Source organism: Cajanus cajan, chromosome 3 (genome assembly GCF_000230855.2).
Source record: "Cajanus cajan strain Asha chromosome 3, NIPB_CcT2T_4, whole genome shotgun sequence".
In the NCBI taxonomy this organism is placed as follows: Eukaryota; Viridiplantae; Streptophyta; class Magnoliopsida; order Fabales; family Fabaceae; genus Cajanus; species Cajanus cajan.
The window spans coordinates 12090107-12102380 of record NC_138519.1 but is presented as its reverse complement, the minus strand read 5'-3'; the positions used below and the strand labels follow the sequence as shown (position 1 = coordinate 12102380).

Genomic DNA, 12274 nt, shown 5'->3' with positions numbered 1-12274 from the left:
TTCTTTGGGTAGCTACGTATATGTGCTTATGCTCATTACTAGCATATATGCCTTGAGCTATTTGCGTAGCCAATGATGAACACTCGCCGGAAATTTGTGGTCGTGCAGCTAGTGCTTGAGTAGCCAGTGATGCCACCCACTGGCGTGCGACCAAAGAGTGTTCGTAAAAAATTAATGAGTTATATTAATAGTTTGTTTTGTTAAACGTTTAATTAATTTTAGAAAAATCTGAAGGAAAAAAATAATTTTAGAAAAACGAAACATGTAGAAGCACAAGTTTCCTATTGAGATTGATTTTGCTTTTGGGTTAAAGAAATTAGCGTGGCTTTAGGCATAAGGGGACAGAGAGGATATATGTTAACATTAGAAACAGAGGCGTGTGTTAAAGCCTTTGCCAACAAGTCTTTGTAAAAATAAATAGAATAATTTGTATGCATTTTTACACTCATGCTTCATGAGACTTTATTAAATAATTTTTTCCTGGATGGATGAAGAGGTTCAAGGAATAATTTATTTATGAGAAATTAATATGGTATTTGAATGCTAGAATGTAAGCCAACCGAATTCATAAACAAGGGCTTATTCTGAATCAATTTTTTGAACATGCATAGCTGTTGTAGAGACTTAAAATGTTTGGTATTGAAGATGGCTTATGTGGATTTGTATATTAGATGTTAATTTAATATGATTTCTATTTAGTGTTCATTTGGTTATTCCATTGAACAAAAATCATATGTAAAATTGATAAAGATGAGATATGTGGCTTTGTTTTTAAAATTTCAATGGAGCTTAATCTGACAGTTAGGTTCATGTCCTGTTAATTCAATTTTATCCCACCCTTTAACCTTTGAGTGTGCATATTATGAAGGTTTCTGGTGTTTTTTTTTTTTTTTTTATGTTTTTAATTTCTTTTAGAGCTTAGTATTGTTTACTTTCGTTGAGGTCCAACATAGATAATACTTAGACTTGATGTTGTTTTGTTTTGAAGTTGTAATAGTTCTTAGTAAATTTGGTGTTTTTTTTTTTACTATTTCATAAAATAAATGTATAATAACTATTGTCACAGGGCACTTAGTTGAAGTTTATATTTGAAGACTTTTCTAATTTATTAATGTGCAACGGCGGGCTATGTGTTTTTTGATTCATTTTGATAAGGATTTGGCAATAGTATGATTAGAACAAAATAATATGATTAAATAGAATCATGAAAACTAAGATTTACTATGTTATAATGTATAGACTTTTTATTACAGGAAGGTGTCCACTACATGATTTACACACCATTTGAATCACCTATTTTACTGTTGTGAAGGTGAGCTTCAATTCTAAAAAATCTGTCATATTCAAGATTATTTTTTTAAGTGAATTATAAATGAATTTGTCTTCCTTTCTAATTTAATTAGTTTCAAAGATTAGTATTAGTTTTCCATCTACTTTGCTGCATAGTGAGACTCGAGGGAAAATATAAATGACCCACAAGGAAAATAGAAGTTGTCAAGTTCCTTCACAATTTTTGTTGTTAACATATTAATCATTCATACACTAAATCAACATTATTTTCTTGATTCAATTTTTAGTAAACTATAATAATCAAGTTGTGTTTATGGTAAGGTGAACGAGACATTTGCTTTAGTTTTATTGTTTTAAAAAATATTTTAAATTTAAATTATCATACATAAATTTTTATTATATCATTTATTGCTAATCTATTAGTAAAATTATTCGATATTATATACATATATGTGTGTATTGTTATAAAATATTTAAAAAGGTTAATTATTTACTTAAAAACAGAAATTTTTAGCAGGTATTTTTAAAGAGAAATTTTTTTAAAATATTTATTAATCTTCAAATATATTTAATTTTTAGCAGGTATTAATTTCATTTTGTAGTCTTGTTTTTATATCTCTCTTAAATTGAAGGCACTAAAAAACTGTAGTATATTATTTGACAACCAAGCAAAAAGAATGAGAAAATCATCTTTTAATTTTTTATTTGGACTCTTCTAATTGTATTTGCTCAATTAGATTTCAAAGTTCAACTATAATTATTGTAGAGTGCAAATACATAAAGTTAAGGGCTCATTGATAGATTCGGTTCCAACATAAGAATATATTTAATTAAGATGAAAATTTAATTTTTAACAATCATTGACTTTAATATAATATTGTATTTTGTTTTGTAGCCATGCCAATAAGTCTTGGATTACTAAACCACGAAATACAATTGAATATCTAAATGGGTTAGACAATTTTTTGGATTTTGCTATTGAACATGCTAATGGTTATGTCATTAAGTGTCCATGTTCAAAGTGTGGTTTCAAGAAATGGCAAACAAGGGATATAGTTCTAGAACACCTAACATGTCAGCCTTTCCCTGAAAATTACAAAGTGTGGTATTTACATGGTGAACGACCAAGTATAAGTGAGTCTACGACCTCTAAGAACACACATGTAATAGAAGAAACTTTGCAACCTCAAAATCCAATGGATAACATGCTCAACGATGCATTTGGGTTTATGACGCACGATGCCAATAATCTTGATGGATCTTTTGAGGATAATGGTGAACAACATCATATGGCAAGTGATGTTAATAATGTAGAGTTTGATGCATTGTTGAAAGATAATAACCAACAACTATATGAAGGTTGTACAAAGTATTCAAAGTTGTCCTTCATACTAAAATTGTATCACATAAAGTGTATGTGCAAAATGAGTGACAAAGGAATGACTATGATTCTCGAATTGTTAAAAGATGCTTTTGAGAATGCTAAGTTTCCTAACTCATTCTATGAGGCCAAGAAAATCATCAACAAACTTGGTCTTAATTATACCAAGATACCAGCATGCCCAGAGGATTGTATGTTCTATTGGGGTGACGAGAATGAGGGCTTAGAAGAATGTAAAAGATGCAAGACTTCTAAGTGGAAGGATAAAAAGAAGAAGCAACATGCAAAGATCTGTCGCAACCCGAAAATTTTCGATCTCGCGACCTATCGTTTAGACATCCTTTTAAAAGTCTCATTAATTAAGGAATGTCCGGATACCAGACTAATCCTTAATTAATGATTTTGAAAATAGGTTCATGGAGTCGCCACAAATATTTTACTAAAAACATTGGAAAAAGAAAAGGTGTTTTAAGATCCAATAATGGCCTTGATAACTAAAATTGGGTTCGGGGGTCAGTTACGTGTAAGGAAGGTATTAAGCACCCCTACAGCGCCCTCAATCGGTACCCTATGATGAAGTTAACATGATAAGAATTAATAAATTAAATATTAAATCCCCTTTATTAATATTTATTTACATATTGAAAAATTAAATTATACAACTAACCCTAAAATATCTACATGATTGCGTTTGTGATGACAAAAAATAAGAAGTAAAAGAAAGAGAAGAAGATTAAATGAAATACCTCGTAGCAAGCTTTGTTAGATCTTCAAATATGGAAAATATAGGTGCTTTGTGGCAACCTTTCACACTACAATGCCTCACAAAATCTCAAGAAATACAAGAGAGAGAAAAAAAGACAATAAGAGAGAAATTTCGAACTCTAAGGAGCTTTGGACGAAATTTTTGGGTCCCTAAACTGTTGGCCAAGATTTTCTATTTATAGGCATTAGATGTGGGCCAGAACGGCCCGTTCTAGATTCGGAACGGCCCGTTCCGGATCCGAACGTTGTGCAGTATATTTGCACCCTAGAACGGCCCGTTCTAAAATCAGAACGGCCCGTTCCGGGGACCAGAATGGCCCGTTCTGATTTCAGAACGGCCCGTTCTGGGGTACAAATTTAAGCCCGCTTTGATTGGTTTGGAACGACCCGTTCTGGTCTAGAACGGCCTGTTCCAACCTAACATTTTTAGGCCTTTTAGGAGTCTCAGAACGGCCCGTTCCAATTCTAGAACGGCCCGTTCCGATTTTGGAACGGCCCATTCCGGGCTACTAAAAAATATTGATTTGGGCCCTCTGATGTCCTATTTTGCTGATTGTATGCCCCCGGACGAAATTTGGTGTCTACAGCTGCCCCTCTTTACTTGTCCTTTGGAATAGTTGTTTTGCTTTTCCAAAGACAAGTAAAGACGTAGACATTTCGTCCGGGTCTTCTTCTCGTCTCTGTGTTGATGTTTCTACGTTGCTTCCCTTGGACAAGTGTATTTGCTCGTATGCTCACCCTTTAGAGCAGTTGAGCATTGATTGCGTACTCTATTGGGTAATAAGGTTGACAAACTGTACACCTAATCTTCAGTCTTCGAGTAGAAGCTCCATTGTTTCTCTTGTGATAGTGAGGTGAAAATTTGGATCTTGTTGAAGAGAGAGTATATTCTGAGCTCAGCCTCTCCAGGCTGGACTGATATTTGGGGCTTCAGCCGACCCATTCTAAAGGTAGGTAACCCTCTTTGTTATTGTAGTATTTTCGTAGCCTCTACAGGACGTAGTATTTTTGTAGCCTCTGCAGGCCGTAGTATATTCGTAGCCTCTACAGGCCGTAGTATTTTCGTAGCCTCTGCAGGCTGTAGTATTTTCGTAGCCTCTGCAGGCCGTAGTATTTTCGTAGCCTCTGCAGGCCGTAGTATTTTCGTAGCCTCTGCAGGTCGCTTGCTGATATTGTGAGTATTGTTGTGCCGACCTCTCCAAGCCGCCTGCTGATGTTTTGAGTATTGTTGTGCCAGCCTCTCCAGGCGGCCTGCTGATGTTTTGAGTATTGTTGTGCCGGCCTCTCCAGGCCGCCTGCTGATATTGTGAGTATTATTATGGCGACCTCTCCAGGTCATCTGCTGATGGTGAGTATTATTGTGCCGGCCTCTCCAGGCCGCCTGCTGATGGTGAGTATTATTATGCTGACCTCTCCAGGTCGCCTGCTGGTGGTGATGATGTGATTGTCCCTTTTTTATGGGAAGACGTCTGATGAAGACGAGGATTGCTAGTAGGTGGTGCCCTTGTGATTGTGGGCAAAGGAGTAAATGTCGAGTATTATTATGCCTAGCCTCTCCAGGCTACCTATTGATGATGATGATGTGATTCCCCCTTTTCTTTGGGAGGACGTCTGATGAAGACGAGGATTGCTGGTAGGTGGTGCCCTTATGATTGTGGGCAAAGAAGTTGATGGCTGGTAGGAATTCCAGTGTTGCCCCTGCCACGTGAGTATTGTGATGCCTCTCAAGGCATATGTTGAGATTTTTCGATGACTGATTGTTTGATTGTTGATGGATGGTTGTGGAATGAAAGACTGCCCCTAGGTAGATGGGCAGGAGATGTTTGTTGTGCCCTTGTGTTGGTGGGCAGAGAAGTGGATGGTTGGCAGGGATTCCAGTGTTGCCCCTGCCACGTGAGTATTGTCATGCCTCTCCAAGCGCTACTTGTGATAGATTTTTTTTTTGAAATTCATTTTTGTTTAGCTTCGACTCTTTCATGTTTGAAGTTTGCCTTTTTCTGCTATTTTTCTAAATGTTTCGGTTTTTTTCAACATGTATGAAGCTTGCCTTCTTCTGTTTTTATCTTTTATTGTCATCATTGGTGGAGGGATCACATGGTGATGTTATTTTTTGAATCTTTATTGATGAGTATTATTTTGGAAGCCACTCCTGGCTTTGGTTAGGAAGTCATTCCTTGTCTTGGCATTTTTTGGATCATCCTTCATTTAGTTGAGGAATAAGGCACGATGGCCTCTTCATGCTTATAGGCTTGATTATTCTTCCTCTTCCGGTTCTATCCCATCTTGCTATTGATGTGTCTTTCTTTTCTTGGTGGCTATATGAAACCACTTGTATGGAATGCCCTTGTTGGGGCTAGGTTTTTTTTTTTTTTTGAGATGATCTTGGCTCTTAAGGTACTGTCTAGCTGTTGATCTTTTTTTACGAGTGTTTCGACCTCTTGATTCCTCCAACAAGTGATGGATAGACACACACAAAGAATGCAAGAATGCAAAAGAAAATGCAAAGCAGAAATGGATTGGATTTTTTTTTATTTTAAATAAACTTATACCCTTTTGTGTACGCTTGTGTCATATGCATGTTATGCAATGATGCTTCTATGCTAATGCTTAAAATGAAAATTTATTTTTACTTTCAAGAAATTAATCTATGTGCATTGATCAATGACATGGACTGTTAGCCTTTAGCCCTGTCGAATTCATTGTTGCTTCTTGAACTTGAGGTTTGTGTAGTTCAGCCCTCTCGCTTGTACCAGATGTGATATGTTAGCCCTTAGATCAGGTGTACCTAGACTCTGTTCTAGGAAACCTCCATCTTTTCCTTGTGAGTATTCACTATGCATACTCCGTGTATCTCTCAAATTTATCTTAATGCCATATAGGTCAAGAGGAAAGAGAGGAAGAGGATATATACATGTATTTTTTTTTGCAGAAGTTTTGTTAGAAAGGATTTATTTTTTTCAAAAATTATTTTAGAAGAATGGCTGGTCGAGGTAGGCTAGTGGTTTAGGCTGATGAACAAGCACATTCAAAGTGAGGAAATCATTTTCCATGTTGGCTTATTATTTCCTTCAAAGTTAAGCGATGACTTGGGATTGCATATTGATTAAATGATCTTCCCGAGCCGCCTTTCGGTTTTCAACTCGTGATGCTGCTTTGTGCTAACTTTTGCCTAGGTTACATGAGATGTGTTCCCTAGCGGACATTTTCTTTTGATCCTCCCTTTTGCCTAAGCTACTCTTTTTGTTTGTGAGTCTCCTAGCGGACCTTACCCTAATTTTTGCGCAGCCCCCTTAGTGGGTTTCCTGCCAGGCTTTTGTCTTTGCAGCATTTGTGATCATCTTTCATTCCTTCATTTAAGGGGGATGCCCCTTGTGCTGATTTTATTTGGACTTTTATCCACAAGTCATGCCCAATTTGATTGATCTTTATGTGTTTTTATTGCATATTAAACCATTGTTTCTGATGACGTCCTTATTTCAAATGTACTTGTTCATTTAAGGTTTGTTGACGAGGCTTAGAGTAGATAAAAGGGAGAAGAGAAATGAAGTAGAAAAGTGTATGGCATTAAAATAAATTTTCAATTTACACGTGCCCATTTAATGTAGCTTGAGGGCCCGAGCATGCCCCAAGTTCGTGATTCGTACACAAAGAGAAAGAAAGAGGTTGCCCCTTAGAGAGGCCTAGGTCATCTAACTGTAGAGCTAGTCCTCCACTTGCTTGGATGTGGCGCTTCAGAAGATTTCGTGTAGAGGGAGGAGGGCCTTTGGATTCTTCTCTCATGAAGGTGTTCTCAACCTGTATCTTTCCTGAGATGTAGGAATGGGTAGAAGCGATGATAGAGTTTTTCATGGAGTCTTGCTTCTCAAGAGGAACCTTCAAGCTGTCTCTCAATTTTCAGCTCGAACAAACATTGCTTCTCAATTTTTTATTTTTTCTATTTTACTTTAATAATTTTTTTTGTCTAGAATGCTCTTTGCGGGTTTTCATTCTAGCAACTTCTTAACAAGCAATGTTTCTCACTTGTTGAAATCACCTTTCGAGAAAGCTCTATTCACTTTGCCTTAGTGTTTGAGGGATTCGTCCTCCTCAGATTCTCTTATTAGCTTGCAACTCGTTAGGAGTGTGGATCCATCCATTCCTAGTCATTTCTCCTATTCCGCTTGGATTTCACGGTTGCACGACACAACTTTATCCTCTTGGGGTAAGAGTTGGCATCTTGAAAACTTTTTATGCATATGGCTTGTTTTCCATTATTTTCGACTAACACACATAGATCAATTTCCTTTTTTATTCTCATTTATTCTTTTATAAGGAGGGGTATGTTCTAAATGAATGTAATGCAAACACGTAGAGAAAGTTAAGAATAATAAATATCAGTCTCATTGATTTGTTTATTTGTGAATGCTCAAATAGATTTTAACAGTATTGAGCGAGAATCTGTATTAGATTTTATATCAAAGCAATAGCCCAACCATAGTATTTTGTTTTTTTTTATAATTAATTTGGGCTTTTCTTTAAAGCCCAGATACTGTCGCATATTAGAGCATTCACTTTTCTTAACTTTCTATACGTACTGCAACCTAATCCTCCTTAGCTAATAAAATAAAATGAATGAAAATAATGAGCTAATCTAGAATGTATGTCATTTGTTTTGCTTAATCTTTATCATGTTTCTATTATCTAAAAGAAATGATGCATGGTAAAGATGAGATTTCTTTTATTCATTTTTTTAAAAGAAAACTATCTATATGATGTAAATGGAATGATGACCTAAGAATGTACAAAGGGGTATAAAATTTTACTATTATTATTATTTTTTTATTATATTTTTTTTATTATCTGTTTGCTTATTTTAAAATTTCAATCCACTCTTATTATAAGAAATAATACAAACAAATGCACACACACATGCTTAATCAATATACACACACGATCGTATTCAAATCCTTGGTCTGTGGTCTCTGTAAGAAAAGTGCATTGTATAAGACGGTTCTAATCTCACTGGTTCTCAAGGCCCCCAAGGTGCCCCCATTATAGGGACCCAGTATCTCTATCGCCGTCACCTGGCATACTATAAGGTCTGTCGCAGTATTTCGGGCTAGAGTAACCGGTTATCACCTTAAGTGTGATTTCCGACAAGGCTCGCAGGCTCTAAGGCCAAACTTGGGCCGGTCGTACGTCAACCGCTCCCTATGTTTAATACCATCATGCCCCCGGGTGTAGGGGGAACTATTGTGTGCAAAGGATTGTGTACAATTTAATTCAAACAGGTGCAGAATTTAAACAAGCAAACAGATATGCAAGCAAAACAAACAAAATAAAGGGGAAAAATATTTAAATTATTATTCCTATTTTACTAACTTCATCATTTATTGGGCTTGACCCTCTTAAAACGTCCCTAGTGAAGTCGCCATCTGTCGCAACCCGAAAATTTTCGAACTCGCGACCTATGGTTTACACATCCTTTTAAAAGTCTTATTAATTAAGGAATGTCCGGATACTAGACTAATCCTTAATTAATGGTTTTGAAAATAGGTTCATGGAGTCGCCACCAATATTTTACACAAAACATTGGAAAAAGAAAAGGTTTTTTAAGATCCAATAATGGCCTTGATAACCAAAATTGGGTTCGGGGGTCGGTTACGTGTAAGGAAGGTATTAAGCACCCCTACAACACTCTCAATCGGTACCCTATGATGAAGTTAACATGATAAGAATTAATAAATTAAATATTAAATCCCCTTTATTAATATTTATTTACATATTGAAAAATTAAATTATACAACTAACCCTAAAATATCTACATGATTGCGTTTGTGATGACAAAAAATAAGTAAAAGAAAGAGAAGAAGATTAAATGAAATACCTCGTAGCAAGCTTTGTTAGATCTTCAAATATGGAAAATATAGGTGCTTTGTGGCAACCTTTCACACTACAATGCCTCACAAAATCTCAAGAAATACAAGAGAGAGAAAAAAAGAGAAAAAGAGAGAAATTTCGAGCTCTAAGGAGCTTTGGACGAAATTTTTGGGTCCCTAAACTGTTGTCCGAACGTTGTGCAGTATATTTGCACCCTAGAACAGCCCGTTCTGAAATCAGAACGGCCCGTTCCGGGGACCAAAACGGCCCATTCTGATTTCAGAATGGCCCGTTCTGGAGTACAAATTTAAGCCCCCTTTGATTGGTTTGGAACGGCCCGTTCTGGTCTAGAACGGCCTGTTCCAACCTAACATTTTTAGGCCTTTTAGGAGTCTCAGAACGGCCCGTTCCAATTCCAGAACGGCCCGATCTGGACTTTGGGAACGACCCATTTCAATTTTGGAATGGCCCGTTCCGGGCCACTAAAAAAATTAGTTTTATGGCACACCGTTGTTTTTTAGAAATAGGGCATAAATTCAGATTGAGTCGATCGCATTTTAATGGGAGAATTGAGCAAAGGGATCCACCGATAACTTTGTCAGGGTCAAACATATTTAAACAAATTGAAGAAATTAATATTACATTTGGGAAACCATTAGAGTCTAATGAAATAGGTAAAAGAACTCGAGGAAAGAAAGTTGTTGAATCTATTGGACCAGAACAATGGAGGAAGAAAAACATTTTTTTTAATCTTCCTTATTGGGAAACCAACTTGTTGCGCCATTGTCTAGATGTAATGCACATTGAAAAAAATGTATGTGATAATGTGGTGTACACTTTGCTTAATGACTCTAAGAAATCAAAAGATAATCTTAAAGCACAGAAGGATCTTAAAGAAATGGGTATAAGGAAAGACCTTTGGCCAGATTCTAATGGAAGATTTCCTCCATCTTTGTTCTCACTGTCAAAAGCAAAGAAAAAAATCTTTTTGCAAACTTTGAAAAATGTTAGAGTTCCAGATGGGTACTCAAGTAACATTACAAGGTGTATTGACTTAAAAAATGGAAAGATATCTGGCCTAAAAAGTCATGATTGTCATATTCTAATGGCAATTACTACCTCTTGCCATACGTAATGTTTTACCAGACAATTTGGCTGCAGTGCTAATAGAGTTATGTTCCTTTTTTTAACAATTGTGTGCCAAAATGTTAAGCTTTTTGGATCTTGGTCAACTTCAGTCTCGCATTGTTCAAACCCTTTGTCACATGGAAATGTTATTCCCCCCTTCCTTCTTTACAATCATGGTTCATCTAACTTGTCACCTAGCTAGTGAAGCAAAACTTGAAGGCCCAGTACATTATCGTTGGATGTATCCTATTGAGCGGTAAATGTCTTATTTCATAGTTTTCTATCCTAGGGAAAAGTGTTATTGATCAAATTTACAAATTGTGAAACCATATGTTAGGCATTTGGGTCACTTAAAATCCTATGTAAGAAATAAGGCACAACCAGAAGGTTCTATTGCTGAAGGCTACCTAGCTAAAGAGGTTCTTACCTTTTGCTCTCAATATATGGAAGGGGTTGAGACACGAATCAATAGGCCAAGACGCGTTGATGATTTTCCTAATGATAGATATTCTTCAAATTTGTCTACCTTGTTTCCACCAATTGGTAAAGTAGCAAGTGCTTTTTCAACATTTGAGTTGTCAACCATGGAGAAATTTCAAGCCCATCGATATGTGTTATTAAATTTTCCTCAAGTTAAGCCTTACATTGAGTGAGTATTTACATAAACTATAAATGATATTACACTTCAGCAAACTATATATGGAATTAAAAATATTATATTATTGTTGAATATTTTATAGTGAATTTAAAGACCACTTGAAAAAAAGATCTAGAGGGAGAAGGATTACAACTACAGAGATGGAAAAGATGGTTAATAGGGACTTCATTAATTGGTTTCCTCGAAGGGTAGGTAGAATATGTAAAAAAAATTGTGTTGCTAAATTTTTAATCAGAGTTTGTAAAATGATGTAAAATAAATTAACACTTTTGTTCACTATTATTTTAGATTATGAATCCAGACATTTCAAATACAATGTTGAGTGATCTCAAGTATCTAGCTCAAGGTCCAACACCACATGCTAGAAGATTTTCAGCCTTTAATGTTAATAGGTTCAAATTTCAAACTGTAACTCGAGAACATGGGTTGAAAACTCAAAATAGTGGAGTTTTTCTAACTTCTTCAACATCTTGTGTTGCTAGTAGTCTTGATGGAAATATGAGAGAAGCGGATTTGGCATATTATGGAAAATTAGAAGATATCATTGAGCTTAACTATTATGGTCATTTTAAGGTTACACTTTTCAAATGTAAATGGGTTGATACTACAAAAGATAGGGGGTTTAAAAAGGATGCCTGGGGTTTCGCTTCTATTAATTTTTCACGATTGATTCACATCGGTGATCCTGAAGAACATGATCCATTCATTGAAGCTTCTCAAGATGAAATGGTCTATTATGTGAACGATGAGGTGAATAAAGATTGGACAGTTGCTGTCCATTTGAAACCAAGAGACTTGTATGATATGGGAGGAGAAGGAGATACTGAAGTTTGTGAAGTTGAACCATGTCCACAACAAGACTTCGATCAATTTTTTAGGGACTCTGATGAACTACAATTGTTAAGGGAGGATGGAGATGATGAATTATTAAGTGAGGAAAATCCTAATGATGAAGTTGAAGAAAAATGACTCAATGACTGAGTAATAATTTTTTAATGGTATGACTTTAGGTTATAATTTGGTAATATGGGTGTATTTTAACTATCAATAAAATGTTATAGTAGATGTGTTTAATTTTATTATTATAATTCAAATAATTTAATTTAATTTTATGATTTATATGTGTAGATATGCCTAAGCCAAAGAGATTTAGGAACTTGCTCAAATCAGTTTGTGAAACCTCCCAACATGAG

At 35.6% G+C, this 12274-nt stretch overlaps 1 protein-coding gene across 1 annotated transcript; it reads left to right on the top strand.

Moving 5' to 3' along the window:
• Positions 1-782: 782 nt before the first annotated feature.
• On the top strand, positions 783-11076 carry LOC145956060 (uncharacterized). The gene is made up of 5 exons (XM_083071618.1): positions 783-805; positions 2186-2926; positions 9836-10318; positions 10509-10679; positions 10761-11076. The coding sequence occupies exons 1-5, from the start codon at positions 783-785 to the stop codon at positions 11074-11076; spliced, it is 1734 nt and encodes a 577-aa protein (XP_082927744.1).
• Positions 11077-12274: the final 1198 nt, after the last annotated feature.

Excerpts from the sequence above, each read along its gene's own strand:
- LOC145956060 (XM_083071618.1), top strand. The coding sequence starts at position 783 with ATGGAGCTTAATCTGACAGTTAG. Across the intron at positions 2,927-9,835 it reads AAAAGATGCAAGACTTCTAA|ATTGAGTCGATCGCATTTTA; the intron begins GTGGAAGGATAA and ends GCATAAATTCAG. Across the intron at positions 10,319-10,508 it reads AATGTTAGAGTTCCAGATGG|CTTTTTGGATCTTGGTCAAC; the intron begins GTACTCAAGTAA and ends CAAAATGTTAAG.